General features: G+C 39.9%; 1 protein-coding gene across 2 annotated transcripts in view; it reads left to right on the top strand.

The window, feature by feature from the left end:
- TBCD (tubulin folding cofactor D) overlaps positions 1–21,022 on the top strand; it is a 119,137-nt gene that overhangs the window by 78,618 nt on the left and 19,497 nt on the right. For both annotated transcript variants that reach the window (XM_053994388.1, XM_053994389.1), the window contains exons 24-33: positions 2,061–2,092; positions 4,141–4,203; positions 4,631–4,707; positions 6,903–6,984; positions 10,664–10,782; positions 11,550–11,641; positions 12,530–12,670; positions 17,336–17,419; positions 19,034–19,192; positions 20,381–20,519. In XM_053994388.1, coding sequence (XP_053850363.1) covers positions 2,061–2,092; positions 4,141–4,203; positions 4,631–4,707; positions 6,903–6,984; positions 10,664–10,782; positions 11,550–11,641; positions 12,530–12,670; positions 17,336–17,419; positions 19,034–19,192; positions 20,381–20,519 — 988 coding nt within the window. The remainder of the gene's footprint in view (positions 1–2,060; positions 2,093–4,140; positions 4,204–4,630; positions 4,708–6,902; positions 6,985–10,663; positions 10,783–11,549; positions 11,642–12,529; positions 12,671–17,335; positions 17,420–19,033; positions 19,193–20,380; positions 20,520–21,022) is intronic.

Genomic DNA, 21,022 nt, shown 5'->3' with positions numbered 1-21,022 from the left:
CCTTTCTGCATTCTTGCATGGGGACAGCAATCCTCAGGGAGGCTCTGAACTGAAATGGAGTTGGTGAAACGCCAGAGGAAGGGATAGCACTCAAATTATTGCCATCAGCACAGCTTGAAGTGGCCTGACTTCCTTCTTGGCAGTACAAGGAAATGGAGAGGAGCAGCCTTTGTGAGTCAGTTCTTGCTTTGTAGTTGGAACAGAGCAGTCCATATCTGAATCCCTGCATCAGCAGACTCTGCTGCACACCAAACACATTTGCAAGGTGATTATTTTCTACTCATTTGCAGTAAGCAACAGACAAAAGGCAAGGAATGGGTGAAGGCAAAATAAAGGGGAGAAGAAGTGTGGAAGAGGAAGCGAGGCTTGCCACATCAGTCACCTGGTTTTGCTGCTGTCTCGCCTCCTTGCATCACTTTTTTTGTTTTCTAATTTAAATTTTTTAGAAGCTGGAGAGCAGACAGCATGGCAGGAAGGTGGGGTAGACAAGACACAGACCTTATCAGCATGAGGATGTAGAATCTGGGCTTGCTTCCTACAATGATAAACTGAGCTGGGGATTATTAAATTAAGCCTAATATATATTGAACATGGAAAGCAAAAGTTTCTCAATTAAAGGAAATGCTGACTTATGGCAAATAAGAATATTGTGGAGTTGGCTTCTCTGGTGCTTCAATGTGTGTTACCTGAACATCAATGGTGTTACCTGAAACACCAATGAAATTGTTGAGCAGTCAGAAACCCAGAGCATATTACAGAAGGGACCTCCTCGTGTGGAATGGAAAAACCTGTTTCAAATGTTCAGGCTTTTGAAGCTCATACCAAGGGATATATTGGAGAACAAAGTTGTAAGAGCTGTTAGGATTGCTAACCTGGCTTTCTGAGCACAGCTACTAATTTTATTGTGGGCAGGGATGAGGAGAGGAGGGAAGAAAATGTTTAAAATAAACAAAAAACAACAAGCAAATAAACAAGTCTTTGTTGTTGCTCCCCTTGCTGGGAGTTTCTGCCAGAGCACGGACATGCAAACAGGTGATTAAGGGTTTGGCACACCTCAGGGAGGAAATATTCCAGCAGAAGTGAAGGGAGACAATAAGGAGTCAAGGGAGGAAATATCCAAAGGAAGGGGAGGTCAAAGGTTCACAAAATGGAGCAGTGAAGCCACAGAGGGTGACACTGAGTGAAACACCTGAGGCATTGCCGTGGGGGTGGGTATCCAGACAAGCAGCACACCCTGCTCAGTGGGGTCAGGAGGAGCCAAAGAATGCAAACAGGCCCTGCCATTTCCAGGGTGCTTTTCCCTCTCCCCGCTTTCTGCCCAGTTCAGATTTTCTCCTCCCAGTGCTGTTACTGGCCAGGCTCATGTTCAGACAGAGGACCTGGGCTGAGGTCTGAGCTGCTGAAACCATCCTTGAGGAACACACCTTTACCTCAGGAGGATCTGAAGTAGCTTGAGCCATTTGTTTGTCTCCCTTTTCTGATGTGTTTCTTGTGGTGATAAACACAAAATCACCTGGGAGGGGGCTTGAGCAGGAAAGGAGAAGGGTGATAAATCTCACCAGGAGAGGAAACCAGTTAACATATGTGAAAATGGGAACTGGGAAGGGAATTTTCTACTTCGTTTTACAGAGATGATGATTTTATTAAAAAATTGCATCTAGCTCCTTTTCATTTGTGGAAATCAGAAGCTGGTAGAGACTGTATGACTGGAAAGTCCTTTGGCCAGTCTCATGGGTTTGGAATGTTCCTGAAGCAAGTGAAAAGAAAAGCAAAATGAGCTTGACAGTCTTTTTATTATTCACATTAAAAATTAGGAAGACTGGGAGTGCATTTTTGCAAGAAGAAATCTTAATATTCAGGAGAGGTTTGTATTAATCACACTGAAGTCAAGAAAAGTTGTTTTAGAAGGAAGCAGAGTTGATCAAACACAAAACTGTGGGTATTTTGTGCTCTGCTTTCATTCTGAAATGGTTTTGAGGTGCTTTTTGCCTGACTGTGGGCAGTGTACACTCAGTTTGCCTGTGGTGGGCTGTTCTCTGAAGGCTGTTTCTGCTTTGCAGGGGTTTAGGTGGAGAACTGATGAGACCAGCTGGTAAGTACCACAGCTGGGGTGGGACAGCACGAGAGCTGCCCTGAGGAATTTGGCTGTTGATGTGTTTCCAGTTCATTTTGCATATGTTGTGTTGAATGTATAAGTAAAGTCAGCACAGTAATTAAAAAAAGATGAACTTGGGAGGCCAATCAGCAGATGGGTGCAGCAGGACATGGGGTGACAATACACTGAGAATAACCAATACACCTGGAGTAACTCTGTAAGAGCTGGAGATGGTTCTGGGCTCTGTGTCACGCTGTGCCCTCCTGTTGTTGCACACAGTGAAGTTTTTTCAGGGTTGAACTCTTCCTTCAGTGATTTACTCAAATTCCTCTCCACAAGAGATATAATCTGCACTTTTAGACAGAAGCCATGGTGGAAATAATGATTTTATCGTAACACGTGTGTGCACAGAAGTGAAGCACAAAGACCATACAAACAACAGTCTGTGGGGAGTGTGGCACCACAGAAAAGATGGATTTGGAAGATTGTTGTATGCTGTAAAAAGGAAGGGTGTTGCAGGAAGAGCTGGGCTGGGTGGATGAGGAAATGATGCCAACTTGGTTTCCTGCTGGTGAGCTGAATGAAGGAAATGCTGCAGAGCAGATTCCAGCTTGGAAGATCTGAAGCCATCCAGACCTTGTGGGTAAAAGAGCTTCTGCACTGAGGTGGAAGAGAAGGGGGATTTGAGTGACATTGCATCTGTATGACACGAAAATGCAAGCTGAAGGAAGAGGTTTTTTGTGATATGTTTTAGCTTTTAAGCCGGTGAACATTTTGTGGTTTTGGAGAAATACAAATGGCAGTATTTTGGCATGATACAACTGTGTAGGTGGAATAAGAGAAGAATTGAAAATCTTCCACAAATTGCCTGCATGTCTAATGAAGATGATGGTCTCAACCACAATAGAGCACAAAGAAGTGCAGAGAACTAAGGAGGAACCCCAAGAGACTTGGCTTTAGTCACATTGCACTCAGCCTTGTCTGTGAATAAATATTAGCACAGAGAAGCTGACACACAGTATTGAGAGGATTTTGTGTGACACTGCCATAGTAAGGAGTGAGTTCAAGAGTAGATTTGGAGCCCAGAAAGTTGATTATAAATGGAGGTGATGAGTTGTGTACAGAGCCCAGAGGAAGAGTCAAAAATCAATTTGTGGGAGGAGAGAAAAACAAAACAATGGAATTACTTTATATTGCACTTTCTTCTGTCCTTTCCCTGCTCTCCACCAACTCTAAAGCAGCCAGGCAGTGAGATCTGTACCAATCTCATTTATTTGAACTGAATCCCCAGAGGTGAAAGACATTGGTATTCCCCAAGTGCTGAGTTTTCATTTGAGCAATACAGTCAATCTGTTGCACAGAAAATTTGAAGTGTTTACTGTGTTAATCTCCATTCCCCAAAAAAGCCTCAAAACATTTTTTAAAAAATACAGTTCTCAAAGTGGGTTTGTAAGCATTAGAACTCTAATAAATTCATAGATTAAAAATAATAAGGATGTTGTTATGAAAAGGATGTGCTCATGTATTCCAAGTATCAAAGGAAATAAAGTTGCATCCAGTTTCATAGCTCCCAGCTCTGTGCAGTGAACAAATGCCACTCCTTGGAGGTTCAAAAACAATATGAATAAGAAGTAGGAAAACCTGTCATAAATTTGAATAGTGGCTGTAGTATCATCCTTGTCTCAGTTGGTTTGCCATCACTGATGCTACACTGCCATTTCCAGGCTGTATAGCAAAGAAAAGTGGCTGATATGTATGTGCACACCTTGAATGGCAGAGGGGGAAAACATCCCACCAAACAAGGGATTTGTGTGAATGATGGCACTAACTCGTGCCAGAGGACAGTTACTGCATCCTAGTGATTTTTGTACAAATGTAATTTCCTTCCAGTTTTTAATTTCCCGTATTTTGAATATCTGTTTGCAAATATTCTTCAATTTAAAATTAATGCTAATGTAACTTCCTGTGGTTGTCTTTTCAAAATTGCTACAATTTCTGTTTTCTGGGGGGGTATTTATCTTGTTATCAAACTTACTTTCTTACAGTCTGCACTTTAATTGAGAAGTTGTCACTATCAAAAATGCCATTTAGAGGAGATCCAATAATCAGTAAGTCCTGTTTTAAATAACCTTCCATGACTGTAGCAACTATTAATTAAACTAAAATATTAACAAATTCTGCTTTTCAAAGAAGCAAAATTAATGGGGTTGGGTGGCCTAACACATTAAAAAAATACCAAAAAGACAAACACTTCAGCAGATGCTGATGCAATTTGAAGATTTGGTTTTTAGCTATTAATTTTACAATAAATAGAATGTGCAGTATTCAGCATCACCAGGCATGGGGTGTTCACTGTGGACATGGTAAACCAGTCTGCAGTAGCTCTGCTGGGAGTCACAGCCTTGTTTAGTTTAGAAAAAACCAAGGACACAGGTTGATCTGTGTAATTGCTGGTCTGTGGAAAAATTAAATGGAGAGTCTTGAAGTGCAGAAAGTAAGAAAAGTTAAAGCTGTTTATGTTCTTTGCTGTTCCAGGTGGTTGGCAGTGGTTAATAAATGACAGTCTAAGACATCTCACTCTTGTTTCCAGTGCTGCACGACAGCATATAAAGGTACAATAATTTCTCCTCCTTCACGTGGTCACATTAAATACAAAATTAGAAATACTTTTGCTTTCCTTTGGTGGATTATCCATGGGATCTTACTGGTTCTTGAATGCATGTTTCATAGAAGTGTGAGAAGGGCTATTTAAAAAAGTATCATTTGAATTCCTCAGGATTGCAGTGGACCTTTCTGATTAATACTTGAGCAGTTATCCCAAAGGTTGCTCCTCTCTGTACCTCTGGTCAGGGTGAGGAGTTGCTGATGGTGCTGGAAGCTGCTCCCTGGTTACATTTTTGCTTCTGTTTTGGTGTACATGTAATATGTGTGGTTTCAGAGAACTCTTGTGACCATTAAAAATGCTCTGGATGATGCCCACGGGTACTGAGGGTGTTTGGTAGCTCTGTGAGCTTTGCTGTGAGTTACCAGAGTTATTCAGGACAAGGAGCTTAAATTTCCCATTAAACTCTGCTGCAAATCCTTTTTCTGTGTTCTCAGACTGCTCTGCTTCTGAATATTAAATCCATTGATGGATATGTCTCATGCTGTTTTATTTACATCATCTTAACACCTCCAGTTACTCACCTTAATTTTCCCCAGAATTCCCATGGCAGTTTGATCTCATGCTCTTAAAGGCATTGCTGAATTATAAAGGCAATTTCTGTCTGCCCTGCAAGAGCTTACAGACAATCTGAATTTAACACACTGTTTTCATTGTGCTAGGTTTTAGTAATAAGATAAAAAGACATTTCAGGTATCTCACACCTCATCTTTTAAAGCTGTCCTTGGGAGACAGAGGAGACTGGAGTGTATCCAAATCACTGAAGGAAATTAAAAAAAGAAATTTGAATTCTTAGGATATTCTTTTGGCATTAACAATTTATTCAAAGTGCTGGTATGTCTTATAACTGGAACTTCTAAAACAAAAGCTTAGAAGAATTAATTATAGGCTGTAGAGAATTTTAACTTGCTTGGTGAACATCAGTTAAAGCCAAGCAAAGTGTATTTAGTAAATGACAATTTTCACTTATTTCTGCTTCTGTTTTAGAGAGAAATAATTGTAAGGACAACACTTAAGATTTTGAAAAGTAATCTTTTTTTTCAGACATGCAGTATTCTCTTCCAGTTGAACTTCATACATTTAAGGTGAAAAACATTTCATTTAGAAAGTGAAATGTCTGAGCAATCTGGTCTGGACCCAGGCATCCCTGGCCATGGCAGAGGTTGGATAATTTGGCCTTTAAAGGCCCCTGATCTACAGCAGTTAGATAATTCTGCATATTTTTGCTACTATAATGCCTGTGGTAGTTAGAATATTGTTTAGGTGAGTGCTGGTTTTCTTTCAAGTCCTTGATTTTGCATAGGGAACTTGTCTGAGGTGTCTTTGAGGGCAGAATGAAATCAGCTGGGCAGGATTTCTGTGTTACAGCTGAGATTTCTTGTACCTGGAGAACATGAGTGTTAATAAGTATTGTTGCTGTCAACATGAAGTGAACAATGCAAAGCTCTTGTGTGCTTTCAAATGTATTATAATTTTGGGTAACATTATATTATCAGCTGAAAAGTATAATTCAGCCATAAATTCTATTCTGTTATGTATTCTTTTAAATTCTGTTCTGTTACATATTCTATCATGTGCTTTCTGAAATAGCAGCTGAGTTATTTTGTGTTCTGTATCAGTAACTGAAACCACTCTAAAAATGAGGAGGCTCAGGTATAACACACAACCATTGATCCTTTTCTAAACCAGTTAAGATTAGGACACAAGGCCTGTGATGTTTGGGCTTTTTTGTTTATTACCTTCAGTCCATGTTCTTTTCTGTGTTTCCTTTCTGTAGCTCCCTGGGGAAATAGGGTTTGTTTCTTGTCAATCTGGCAACAGTATATGGATATATATGAAAGATGAAATAATGACTGGTGTGTTTTGTATTGCTGTGGCATCCTAGAGGTCTTTCATCTGAACTGAAAATATATTTCATACATTACTGTTACTGTCTTAAATGTTAATTTAGCTTGCTGTTCATATTGAAGGAATAGGATTAAAATCTGGTTTTTCCTTACTAAACCACTATTGAGAAGAAATAATAAGAAAGTATCTGAAAGGAGTTTTTTTTGCTTGCCTTTTTTTTTTTTAAATCCACTTTCTTTTTCCTTAAAATTTTTAAGATATGAGGTGAGTAAATGCATTTCTGTGCCTTTGTTGCAGGAGTCTGCAGTGTCTGCACTGGCTGCTCTGTGCAATGAATTTTACATCGATGAGAGGGGAGAAGCTGATCCAGCTCTGCAGGGTAATGATTCATGTTTAACACAGAGGCACAGAATGCTGGGCTGGACCAAACTTGCACTTTGGAGGGATTGCACAGAGTGGGGAGGGGCAGCGCTGGTTTTAACACAACTTAAAATTCTTCAGGAAAAAAGAACTGACAGCTGAAAGTTGTCTGAAAAATGACAAGTGGAAGTGTAGGAAATGTCTCATTTCCTACAGAAATGCTGGCTTTAGACTGGAGGTGAGTAGAAGGTACCACTATAATGAATACAAAGCAAATTTATGTTGCTTTTCTGTTCCATACTGTAAAACAAAGAACCAAAGATTGTGCGTTTCTAAAGTGCTGACTTTTAACAAAGTGAATCTTTTTCACATCCTGTTTCAATAAACTCTGCCAGAGATCATGGCTGGTTTATAGAAGAATTGCTAAGGGATAAGAAAAGGATAGGAAAGGACACCCAGAGTTCTGGTAAATGTGCGTGTGAGAGCTCATGTGTTTGTGTTTGGATCAGCAGTACAGGAAGAAGCTTAGACTTCTCTCGGGGGTGTATGAATCAGCATCTTTTTTTATACTGCTTTTCTTGTACCTGTCTTCCTTTCAAGGATCAGATTGTATCATGTCCATCAGAGACAAATTGCTGGATTGTACAGATAAATACTTTAAGAATAACAACATTTATATTCTTATTTTTCTAAATATGACAGTGAGACATATACTTAACATAATATTGTTTTCTTTTTCTATTTTTTGCCATTATTAAATCAGGTGACAAAATGCCTTATTATTTATTTGTCGTAGAGTTGTTCCCAAAATGATGTTGATATTTATCACATTTGTATTTACATGCAGTCTGTGCCCCAAAGACATTAAGGTTGAACTATAAAAGCAGCCTATCCTGATTTTAAAATACTTTATATAGTGCTGAATCTTTACCTTTTTTTTTTTTGTTTAAAAAAAAAAAAAAAAGCCAAAAACAAAAAACAAACAAACCCAAACCACCAAATAGCCCTTTCCCTGCTGGAGTTTGGCCCTGCCTGCCAGATTCTTTGTGGGCAGCACGGGAAGATGTGATATGGTCCCAAGGCAGATAAAATCCCCACAGCCTCAGGAAAGGGTCATGTGTAAAACCAGAACGTGCAGGGCAGGAGGAGGCAATGCTGAGTCAAAGCAAACAAGCTAAAAATGAGCTGAGAAGTTGATAGGTCAAGTTTAATGTAAGGATGAAGTTTCAAGTTTCTGGAAAAGTGGACTGGAAAAGGTGCCCAGGTCAGGAGGGAGAAGGGATCTGCTGGAAGTACAGGCTGCACAGGTTGTTGCTTTACTCATTTAGACCCCTCTGAAAGTCTGCATGACCTTTAGATGACCTAGGTTCTTGGTTTTTTCCTGGATTTGAGGTTGACTTTTCATCTGCCTTGTGCTTGAAGGGACCAAGGCAATGTGGCTGTGATGGTCTAGGGGCACAATTAGGTCAAATTTGTAGATACAGAAAAAATTTCTCATGGGACTTTCTGAAGTAGAATTGTGAAATGACAATTTTTCTGTTCTAGAAAACTCTTTTTTTTTGGCCTTGATTGCAGAGGACCCTGCTCCACACATGATAACAGAAGTGCCATTACACACGCAAGCATCTTTTAAAAAAACAAACAAAAAAGAGGTGTATTTTACCTCTGTGCTGATAAAAATGTCATGTCTGTTTGTTGTGGGATTGAAATCCAGTATTAAAAGTCCTCCCAGAGCGTGTGATGGCTGTGGGTATGTGAGACATTCAGCACAGTGCAGGTGCCTTAGATAAGTCAGTTAAAGCAGGTCTGGACATGATTAAGGAGGAAAAAAAAAAAGCTTTTGGTAAAATTTAACCAGTGTTTCACTGTTGCTTGATGATTAAAATGAAAACACCAATCAAGGGTGCTTTAGCAGTTTGACATTCTGAATTTGTCCTTATTAGGCTGCATTTTTATTGAATCACTACTTTTGCCTTTGTTTGTTTTGACCTTCTCTTAGTGTTTTCTTTGTCTGTCTTACTGTGTTCTGGTTTGGTTTTGCTGACTTTCTCTTTTAATATTCTTTCAGGATGGGTTGTGTGGAATTAATACTGTAGACACTTCATAGGCCCTGTTGGTTTATGAAGCTGAAGGCTCTTAGAAGAATATTAACATTTGCATTACACTTTCCACCATAATTACTGAGTGGTTATAAGTAAAGAGCTTTTGTTTGTTTGTTTGTTGCTGAAATGTCAATCTTAAATTTACATCACTCAAAGTGGAGACTGCCACAGCTCACTGTTCAAGATCTTGCTGTCACAGCAAACACTGCATCTTCCTGTGACCTCAGGACTCTTGACAGCCTGGTGGTTTGGAAAGTTTGAAATAAATGTGCTTATCTGAAGGTGTTGCTCACCTCTGGCCAGGGAGCTGGGCTGCTGATGGGAGGGACGAGCTGGGGCCTGTCCATTGCATTGGGGTTTAAAAGAAGCAGTCATGAATTGTGATGAATGGGGAGTTTCTTATGGCAACTCTTCTTTCTTCCTCTAGCAAATATTGCTCAACCATGTAAACCTTAGATTACAGTAGGCAGTGGCACAATTATGTAATCTTCACAGGATCTCTGCTTCTTTTTCTTTGAGGATTAAAAAGTGTCTCTGCAGTAACGGGGTTGATAAGACCACCTTGCTCCTGTCTGAATCAGAGCTGTGTTTATTGCAGCTGGCTGGGAGAAGCTTTTCTGGAGTACTTTGTTTTTCTCTGCATTTTACAGAAGAGTTTAATGTGAAAAGTTGGGTAAAGGAAGTATTGGCTGTAAGTCTGAGATAAAGACTGCAGCAGAAATGTGAACCTGTTCCGGACTTTTCCTCCTTTTATGCTCCATTTTCTGCTTGATATCACTTTACATGTTTGCTGAGGCTCCTTTTTCCATGCCCAGTCGGGTTTATTCTGTGTTTATTCTGTGTTTTTTGACTCAGCTGCTGTTTGTAGGGTCACTGTCCCCGCTGTGTCCTGTGCCAGCACACAGAACCAAAGGGGGCATTTCTTCCTGAGCTTTCTCCTCCAAAGCACCCAGCTTCATTTATGTCTATGAAAAATGATCTGAAATTATCTCACTGTTTAGGTGTGATCTGTGTGTGTGCTTAAACAGGACTCCAGTCAGGAGTTTTCTGAGGGAAAACTGTTAAAATAACTGATATTCACAAACCTGGGCATCTCCTGCCTAACACAGAACATTTATCCAATGATAGAAAATGGTGATCTATAAATATAAAAAGAACTTGCTCCCCTGTGCTTAGACAGACATTTGTGCTTATACTTATTATTTGGATGTCTAAAACGTAATAACCCTCTAAAATTGCGAATTTTGTCTTTTCTCTCTCTCAAGTAACAGGCTTAGTATAAATACAAAGTCAATTTTTTAGACAGAAAATACAAATTCATTCATGTAAAAGCAAACATCTTAAATTTTTTATCCTTTTCCTGTAGAAAATTAAGGTATTTCAGTTTAGTTTGAACTAAACTAAATTTTTAGTTAGGGTTTGTTTTTTTTTTTTTAGTTCTAAATGTCAGAACATTTTAGTTCAACAAATTACAAAATTTTCCAGCTGCTTTGTTTAGGGGATCTTTTCCTTTTTTTTTTTTTTTTTTCCTTAGCCAAATATGAAATTCTAATGATGTGGTGGTTGCTTTTCACTCTGCAATTGTATTTTTTCCAGATGAGCTGGTGACACAGTACGTTTCAGAACTACAAAACGCAGAGGAAATGATTCGTTGTGGCTTTTCACGAGCTCTTGGGGCCCTTCCAAGATTTCTGCTGAAGGGCAGGCTCCAGCAGGTGAGAAAACAGGATCATTGTAATGAGAATTTTGAGTGAAACCTGTGACAGTAATCAAATAAATAGTAATGATCATAATTAAAGGTCTTTGTCAAAGGGGTTTGAATGCTAATGGACAGAAATTAATCATGAGTTGAGCTTGCCATAGTTTCTGATAATTAAGGTTTAGTCCAGCTTTAGTAGTGTTAATGGAAAGCCAGAGGTTGGATTAACCCTTTGGACATTGGTCCAAGGGAACAGAGGAGAGAGGGGGGAAGGGTCCAGGGGAAGAGAGATTTGCTACAGGGATTGAACTGAAACCCCTGGAGAAACCGAGATATAGGAAGCCACAAAGTGAAATAGAAATACAGATTTAGAATATGGATTTTAGCTTTTAGTAGAAACTTATTCCTAAGTGCCTTGAGTATCTAAAAAGCTGCAGCAGAGAGCAGAGGCCTTTTTACCCTTAGGCACAATTCTGCCATAGAAGTGGTATTTCTATAACGTTACCCTGCCCCAGACAAAATGTAAACTTAGCCTGTTGTTCACATTTTTTAGCTGTATTATTCCCATAAACAAGAAGAACTGCTAGAAATACATGTATAGTTCTGAATAATACTCTGGTGATGTTGTGTAAAATCTTACAGGCCTCTCCTGGTGAGAATCCAAACTCTGCTGCCTGCTTGGTTCCTTCATACAGGATTGAACTCACTTTACTATGATACCTAAATTTAACATAGTAAAAAAGGGTTAGGATTTATATATCTCAATCTTTGTATTTTTTTCAGGTTTTGGAAGGTCTAAAAAAAGTTACAATAATTTCCCCTGAGGACGTGAGCTTTGCTGAAGCCAGGAGAGATGCCTTAATAGCAATTGCAAAGTATGTTTCTCACCCCTGCTTGTGTCTAATTTTAAATCTTTCTGTAGAAGCTTTCTCCTGTTAATTCTGCTGGGAGCTGGGAGCATGAGTCCTGAAATCAGTTACAGTCACACACACACATCTTGACTGCATATCCATTACTCAGTTTATTGTTGATTCAGAGAATTACCACACATGTGACAGTGGACTTCAGCTCTGATAGTGCTGGCAGGTTTTTATCAGTTACCTGACTACCTAGAGTGCATTTTAATGTTTGCCTTTCTCATGGGCTGCAATTTAATGAGCTTTACTGAGAAGGAAGAATATATGTTTTTTTCACAATCTTAAAAAATATTCAATTGATTTAAAGGAATTGTGCCTTTTATTTAAAGGAATATTTTCTGTGTTGAATGTCACAGTGCAGTTAATAGTATACATTAATACTTTATGCTCTTAAACTGCTACACTGCTAAAAACCCCCTGTCTTCAAGGTAAAGAAGTTTAATATCAGGTTCAATGCACATTGTGTTGGCCCTTTGCTCTTCTTCCTGACTTCACTTTAAGGAGACTTCAGAGTCTGACAGATACAGAAGCATGTTCCTTTTTGGAGTGTTATAGGTGTGAAAGCTTTTCTGGAGTGCTTTGATTTTCTCTGCATTTTACAGGAGAGTTTAATGTGAAAAATCAGGTAAAGGAAGTAAAGCAACCTACTTCCCTGCTGAGATCTTAGCTTTGCCAGTGCTCCTTTGAACCCAAACACTGCTCAGAAATCCTCAGGTCAAATTCAGCACAGAAATGTTCCTCATCCCATCTGTAGTGGACATTACGGATGTTGTGAATTTTATTAAGCAATATAACAAAGCTTGATCTTCATTGCCTCCCATCCCTTCTTTTCCTCTTTTTTTGAAGGGTTTGCCAGACAGTGGGTGTGAAGGGAGATGGATCCCAGCAGGAATATGTGTGCAGGGATAACGTTGATCAGATTTATGCCACGCTGCTCACCGGTGTCACCGACTACACCACCGACAGCCGGGGTGATGTTGGAGGATGGTAAGGTGGGGTGAAATCCAGGGCCAGCTTTGGTGTCCACTGAAAAGCTGATGTGTTTTCAAAACCTCTTAGAAACAAGAGCTCCAAGCCTTTGGAGATTTGAGCCTAGGTGGGAATTAGGAATGCACAGCAGGAAGAGAAGTAGAAAGTGAAAGGCGAGGCTGACAAGTTTTGGTCGTCCTTGCTCACAAGTTGGGAATATGAGGACTGAGATGTTCAAAACCAAAGTTAAGCCTTTTTCTGGTTCTGTGGGTGACATTAGTTCCTTTTAGTGAATACCAGGAATGTATTCAATTGCAAAACAGGGATTTAAAGCATTATTTCTCTTTATTTGAAACAACACATTGGGTCCTGCCTGATCTCTCCTGCTGCACATTGCTGTTGTGGGGATTTTTTGCCAGGAGAGGGAGCAGCTGCATAACCTGTTGAGAGGGATAAAACTCTCAATTGTGCTGCAGCATCACCAAATCTTTTGTAAGTTTAAGATTTCAATGATTTCAGATATGATGCTGCAAGAATAAATCATAAGTCTATAGGAATACGTCTGCTGATGGGAAATCTGTAGCATAGGTAGATTAATACATTTAGTAACTTAATAAGATTAATAAGATCTTGGTAATGTTAAGTCTATAGCAGGCTTGTTTTCATGGCATTCCTCAATGTCTTCAAGGTCCCCCTAATATACAAAGAAGATTCAGTGTCTAGCACTCTGAATGCTCTGTATTCCTTCAGTAACAGTGATCTGCAAAGGCAGTTTCCAAATTCCTGACTGTAAAGGCTCGTGTCCTTCTTTGGGTTTGTGTTTTATTTCCAAAGCAGCTCTAACTGGGGGTGTGTCAGCACTTACTGATTGGAAGTTCCTGCCAGCTTTGAATGGGAGAGATCATGAAGAGCTCATGGTATTCATGGCATCCTGTAGAATTACACAGCATGGGGATATGGATCTTACAAACCAAACACACTCCTGTCAGGGTGATTTTCTGCACGTATTTGTGAGCTAAATATGCCCAGCCTGAAGTAGTACTTGTTAATAAAAAGCATTAAATTATCCTAATTCAGGAACAAGTCCAGTATCTGCAGATTTAAAATACTTTTGGTGCTTTGTGGAAGCCTCAGAGCAGTAACACTCAGTATAGAAAAGCCATGAACTCTGTAAATGAATGTGATAGAGTAATTTTAGCTGTCTTTTATTTATTAGCAGTTGATTTTGAGTAAAATGCAGGTTTTGAAAAGGCCTCTTAATTTTATTGCCTGAATCCATAATTTGAATTTGAAATGTGCAGATATATGTTGCTTTTAGAGATGAAGGATCAGCCTTGTTTAACCTGTGGGTGATACTGTTTGTGTGGTATGGTAATGAAGTGGTAAAATACATGTATTTGACCTGTCTGGCAGCTGCATGAAGTAGCTCAGGGTACAGAGATGTGTGTTCTGGATTTTAATTAACAACCTGTTGATAATTCAGATCTAGTACTTGGCTCTGCTTTTGCTACATGCCAGGCAGGAAGGGGTAAGTGCCTGAAAAGTTCTGGTAAGAAATAATTCTGCTGGTTGAAAACATTTTGTTATTTTCCCAGTTTGTTGAAGAAGTTCTTGTCCAGCAGTGCTGAGTCACGTGGAGTGTTTGAGTGGATTGTGTCAGTCATATCTGTGCAGAGTGTTTGTGTGAAAGAAATGCTTTAAACAGTCACTACCTCCTTCCTTGTAGGGTGTTTTCAGCAGTGCTGGATGAACAGGAGAGTGGCTGTGCCCATCCCTGGCCAAGCCCAGCCTGGTGACACATGCTGCCCAACTGGCAACTTCTGGCTCAGATTTGTTCTGTCCTGTTCAGAGCTCTGTCCTACTCAGTCTTAACTTCAGTGTCATTATTTCATTTGGTAGCCCTAGGTTTGTTTTAAAACAGGAAAAAATAAGTAAATTACAGTGCCATTCTCCTTTCCAGGATTCCTCATTAGGCTTGAACAGGGCAGGTGCTGTGAGGTACATTTGTAATAACCATGTGGGATGGGAGCTGTGTACACAGCCTGGAACCACCTCTTGTCTTGTGGAGGAAAAAAAACTTGTGATTGTGCTGTTTTTTTCAATATGCCCCATGCTGGATTGTTCCTTGCCAGTGATCATGGGCAAGGAACAGTCAAAGAGCACAGTCAGAACTTGCAGGTTGTGCTCTGCAAGGCACTGGCAGTGTTAGATCTCACCAGTATCAGTAATGCAATAATTATAGGCTGTAATATTTATAAATAGGCTGCAATAATTACAAACAATAGTAAATATTAAATAATATTATATATTATGTATACTATATAATATGGTATATAATATTTTTATATAATAGATATATTAAATAATTATAAATAGCTATTCTGTTTTGCACAGGAAGGGAAGTGTCAGTTCTGCAGCAGAAGAAAGGTACTTTGTGCCACGTTATCATTGGGCACTTGTGTAACTGGCCAGCCTTGTCCCTTTAGCACTTCACTGCAATATTTACAAACATGTTGGAAAAGTTCATGGCACAAATAACCCAGACTGCTCTCAGCTTTAGTTGAGGTTTGTGTGTTTGGATTTTCCCTGTTTTCTGTCGTGTTTCCCTGTTTTCTGTAGTGCAATATTTACAAACATGTTGGAAAAGTTCATGGCACAAATAACCCAGACTGCTCTCAGCTTTAGTTGAGGTTTGTGTGTTTGGATTTTCCCTGTTTTCTGTCGTGTTTCCCTGTTTTCTGTAGTGGTATCCAGCTTCTCAGCTGGGTGAATTGTCATACCACAGGGAAATAATAACACAGGGCACGAAATCAGAGATCAGGAGGTGTCTGACATCTCCTTAGAAGAGGAAACAAGGGTGCAAACCAGTGAGGATCAGGTGCAGGTCATTCCAGCTTGCACAAGGAAGGAGCTTGGCTTTCCCTGCTGTCAGAGGAGCAGGAGGGAGGTGAATGTGTCTCTAACACAAGGCAGGGCTGGGTGCAGCTGACAGAAAATGCAAGAGCAATAATACAGGGTGGGGAGGCAGAGAAAAGGAAGAGTCATTGAGCTTTGTGTTTTCAAAGCCAGGTGAGGTACTGGAGAAGTGTAAGTAGGTATTCAACTGAGCTTCCACATCTGAGAGCACCCAATGCAGTTCTCCACAACTATTGTTTATCCTTCTCTGTGTCTTCATTTCAAAACAGAACAAAACAGAGTGGAACTTTCAAAGAAATCCTGAGGAAATTAAATTCCCAACAGCCATTAAAATTCAAAAGTGCTTTGAGCACCAGATGCTTTTTTTTTCTTTTTTGAGCTTCTTTGGGCAATTCCAGCCACAATCAAGTCAAGAAACATGTAAATCAGAAGGGGAAGGGGGATCCTTTCTCATGGCAAACTCTTGGCTGCTGCAGGCTTTTGTGGCCTCTCAAATATCAGTGCTTTCTCATTCTGTTTCTTCCAAACCAGTGAATAAGATGGAAAGATATGGAGAGACTTTGTCCTTTTTGTGTAATTTTTGTCTTTCTTTAATAGAGTCGTGGGAAAGTTTCACCAACTTTTCTCTGCATATGCAAACTTCACCTTTCTTTTGACAGATTGTTTGCTGGGACATGCCTGGTCTGTCTACAGGTGGTAGACATGAATATCTAAGTCAGATATGATACAAAAAACTAGTAAAACATAACCTTGATGAAAGACTGCCAGACTTGTTTTCAACTGCTTTGGAAAAAATGATGTAACTTACCTTTTTTACCATTATAACAAATGTCCCACCCAGTTTCAGATTGCATCTGCAACTCTTTTCAAGTTGTTTTGGAAATCAGCAAGAGGGGTATTTATTCTCATAGAAGGCTGCTGGGCCTTTTCAAATATTTTTTCCCCTTTTTTAAAAAATTATTACTGAGAAAGGATGACATTATTCTGAGTTGCTGATGTAGTGAACATGCTGGGCCTGCTCTTGTGCAGGGTCACGTAACCCACTGAGGTATTGCTCTTGTCTTAAGAAAAGAACCACTTTTAAAAACTCATGGATTGACAAGACATGGTTTAAAACAAGCATACTGATGATTTTTTAATTGAAATTACACTTTTTTTAAAAATTGTATTTAAACATTTTGAAGGGAGCAGATCATTATCTAGATAGGACTCGCTTCAAGCACAACTTAGTGTTACTTTGGTCAAACTTTTTGTGAAATTAATTATTGTTTAGCATAGAGATTTAAGCCACTCTGAGTCACAACTTGTTTTTAATGTTGGAAATATTAAGCTTGAACATTTACAGGAATGTGACAGTCTTAACAGTGTTCAACATCTGACTGTCAAAATGTGGGTTGACCTTATCAGAAAATAATTTGAAGCAGACAGAGCATTTAAGTTTAAATACGTCTACTTGCACATGAAATATTACTAATCATTATCAGTTTTAACCTTCTTAAAATAAAGAATAAGCCTGCTGACATCTGGCTGGAATGAAAACCAGGCTGGTGAGGCAGGGGTGACTGTTGGACCCTCAGTGCAATGTGAGCTTTGTTTCACAGAATGGGACTGGAAGGGGGACACTCCTTGTCCTCCCAAAATGTGGGAGCTGCTCTCAGAGGTCCTTGCTTTGGTTATTGTGAATTTGTGCTGGTGTTTTCACCCAGCTGATGTGTTTATTGAAATAAGTGCTGCTGTAGCTCCTCTGCTCTGTCTGTGTCTCCACAGGGTGCGTGAAGCTGCCATGACCAGCCTGATGGAGGTGACCCTGCTGCTGGTGCAGAACGAGGCAGAGCTGATTCATGCCAGCATGTATGCAATGTTCTGTCCTGTGTCAGCTCCTGGAGCTCCATCCTCCATTCCCTGCACGAGTGCAGTGCTTGCACACTCTGTGCTCCTCCTTTATTGAGTGTGACAGAACTTTGACCAAGTGTGTCAAGCCCACACAGATGGGGAGGGTGTTTCATCTGATTTTTAGAGGGAAAACCTTGTTGGGGGCACGTGGGTGGCAATCCCACCTTGGAAATGCAGCACAGTGTGGGATTTGGGCTAAACCTGCCACCTCTGTGGTGCTTCCCAGTAGTGCTCACTGAAGCAGAAAGCAAACCTGCCTGCTTATCCAGAGTGTCACATCATTAATTCATAATGTGATCAAATGTGAGCATGAGTTTGGATTCATTTCTTTGCAGAATTATTAGTAAGGAAATAAAGAAAACTAGTTTACACTGAGCTCCTGATTTTTAATTTCATTATATGGTACTCTTAATAATAAAAGAACTAGTACCAAGTATATTTTTAAACAGAAAGCAAACCTGCCTGCTTATCCAGAGTGTCACGTCATTAATTCATAATGTGAGCATGAGTTTGGATTAATTTCTTTTCAGAATTATTAGTAAGGAAATAAAGAAAAATAATTTACACTGAGCTCCTGATTTTTAATTTCATTATATGGTACTCCTAATAGTAAAAGAACTAGTAATAAGTATATTTTTAAAACATAGTTTGAGCTGCAGTAAAACTTTCCTAAGAATAAAAGAATGAATAAAAAGTACCATTTTTAAAACATAGTTTGAGCTGCAATAAAACTTTCTTAATCGTGGTATTGGTTTGTAGACAGAGTGTGCCAGTGGTTAGGTGAACATATGATGGTTTGGGATTTAATTAAAAAAAACCCCAAATGTTGAAGGACACCTAGAAGGAAAGTACTGGATTCTCTAAGAACACAGTGCTCACTAGTGCCCATTTTCAGGGGCTTCCTCCTGTTCATCTGTTTATACCCAGACTGTCCACGTGGAACTGAGAAAAGCATTCCTGCCAGCTGGATCCCATTTTGTAAATATTTTGGGCCTTGGTGTAACTAAAGGAATTTTAGCTGGTTTTACTATCATTAGTGGCCCTTTCTGAAGGGTTAAGAGCCTTGTGGGACACAGTATTGTAGCTGTGAGTTTAGTTGTGAGCATTAATAAAATAGGATATTGTTAAAAACTAGCCAGAATTGAAGTGATTTACTTGGGATATATGAGATGTAGGAGAGACCTTGTCCTCTGCAACGTGTGCAGTTTTCTACTTCAAAATGTGCTTTTCTCCAAGTTCTGCTCTATTTCCATCTGAAATGTTGCAGTTCAGCCAAGCCATAAATCACTTTGTTATCTTTTTGGATGAAGGGTGGGGCAATATGTGTAAAAGGTGGATAAAATACTCTGTAACATTAATGTCATTCTGGTTTTTGATTGATTGATCTGTTGGAAGATAAAGCCTCAAGATTCTATCACCATGTGGGTGCTTTAAATCACTTGTGTGTTCATTCTGAAGGGTTAAATCAGAATACTTTCCTAGCAGGATCATTCTTATTCATTTAATTGAAACAATTTAAATCTGAATACACATTCTACAGCTTCAATTTTCTGATTGTTTTCTTCTTTATAGCTGCAAGCAGATTATGTGCTGGCTGGCTCAACAGTCAGCTGAAAAAATAGATAAATTCCGAGCTCATGCAGGATCTGTGTTCCTTAGTCTTTTGCACTTTGACCATCCTCCAGTTCCACACATCCCTCATCGAGAAGAGCTAGAGAGGATATTTCCAAGGTAAGGTAGTGAAAAATGTCCTAAAACAATGAAAGTAAAAGATAAATGCACACAGTTTCACCTAAACCAAGCAACCTGGTGTAATTTTTATGCCCAAAATGTGTATAGAGGAATATTTGGTGTTGTCAGGGTTTTATTGAATTGTCCTATGAATGTGCATGAACATATTTTTTTTTTCTCAGCTGGAAAACACTGATTATAAGGATAGTTTTTAATGAATTCTGTTGTTTTAACCAAGCTCTAGTTGCAGTAGTTTTCCAAGATGGACTTTCTAGTTAAAGCAAGAGTGAGAGCAACTCATTCCTGAGTGGTGATTATGACACCTGATGGGAGTGAGGAGCATCCAGCTCTGTGCTTGGGGGATCCTCAGCCTGCTGTGATCCTCTGCTCTGTCTGTGAGGCTGCTGATCATCAGCATCATCAGTGCTGGGAGGGTGTGTTGGCCTTTCCTGGGATAGATCTGTCCTTGGGTCAGCTGCTGGTGGGAGAGAACACAGAATGAAACTGCAGAAAGGAACTTGTTTTCTGAATGTAGGCAAAAGTGCCTGGGCAAAGGAAAGTGCAGTTCACATCTTCCCTGGGTCAGAACAAGGATTTGGAGATTCCTCCACTTTACTGGCAGTGGCTGAAGCTTTGGTTTGTATTTACCCCATATGCTCAAAGACCAGTGTTTGATTTGATGCTTAGGTAATTCAGAGACCTTCTTCACTGGTGTGGAGGAGCAATGTGGGGAGGAGAAAAGCAGTGCACCCACACAAGATGATTCTTTCCCTTCTGTGGCAGGCACATTCTTCTCTCTCTCAAGATTTTTTCATAGAGGAGCACAGAGAGAAGAAAGAGAAAACAATTTCTATTTCTGCTCCTTGTTTTTTCCCGTGTGGAATTTTTTTGGAGAATTGTTTACCTGGGGTGATTGCTTGGTTGGATTCTGGTGAGGATTGTTTGGGCCTGATGGCCAATCCAATCCACCTGTGGCTGGACTCTCAGAGAGGGTCACGAGTTGTGAGTGAGTTAGATATGGGAGTTAGAAAAGTAGGTTTGTAGTTTTAGTATCTCCTTTAAATAGTATATTAATGTATTATAGTATAGCTATAATAAAGAAACCATTCAGCCTTCTGAACTGGAGTCAGACATCAGCATTTCTTCCCACGGGGTTCACCTGCATTTACAATACCCTTCCCCTTTCAGGTGGGAGAAGGAGGTGCTGAACTGGAACGCGGCGTCGGAAGCTTTCCCGCGGATCACGCGGCTCCTGGGCCTGCCAGCCTACCAGTACCACGTGCTGCTGGGGCTCTCCGTGTCCGTGGGGGGACTGACAGAGACCACGGTGAGAGCAGCACTGCTTTCAAACCTGATGGCCTTCTTGGCTTTCCTTTCAAGGGTGCCATTGTCTTGACTTGCTGAGTGCTGGTTTTCGGCTTCTTTTTTCTGCATCTGTCAAGGTCAGGACTGAAGATGATAGTTAACATTCAGGCTTAGATGTTTTTTACAGTCTCACAGCAGTGAGTTCTGCAGTCTTTCACTAACAAGGCACAAAACTGGCTATCTCTTGTTGCAAGGTCTTTTAAGGCTAAACTATCCAATTAAGAAATGACACCTCAATTATTTTCACTTTTAAGTCAATAACTAATCACTCAAAGTCCGCAATGCAGACTTTTCTGTCCAGTTACAAAATACACCCAAACCCATGGAGAAGAAGGTGAAGAAGAACAAGAAAGCCTTCTCCAAGGCCTCAGGTCAGACGCAGTGCTCTCCTGGGAGTCAGACTGTCAGCACAGAAGCTCTGAAGTTCTCAGTATCCAGAGCACCAACAGCTGAGCGTGCAGGGAA

Source organism: Vidua macroura, chromosome 19 (assembly GCF_024509145.1).
Source record: "Vidua macroura isolate BioBank_ID:100142 chromosome 19, ASM2450914v1, whole genome shotgun sequence".
Lineage (NCBI taxonomy): Eukaryota > Metazoa > Chordata > Aves > Passeriformes > Viduidae > Vidua > Vidua macroura.
This window is presented reverse-complemented; position numbering and strand designations above follow the sequence as displayed.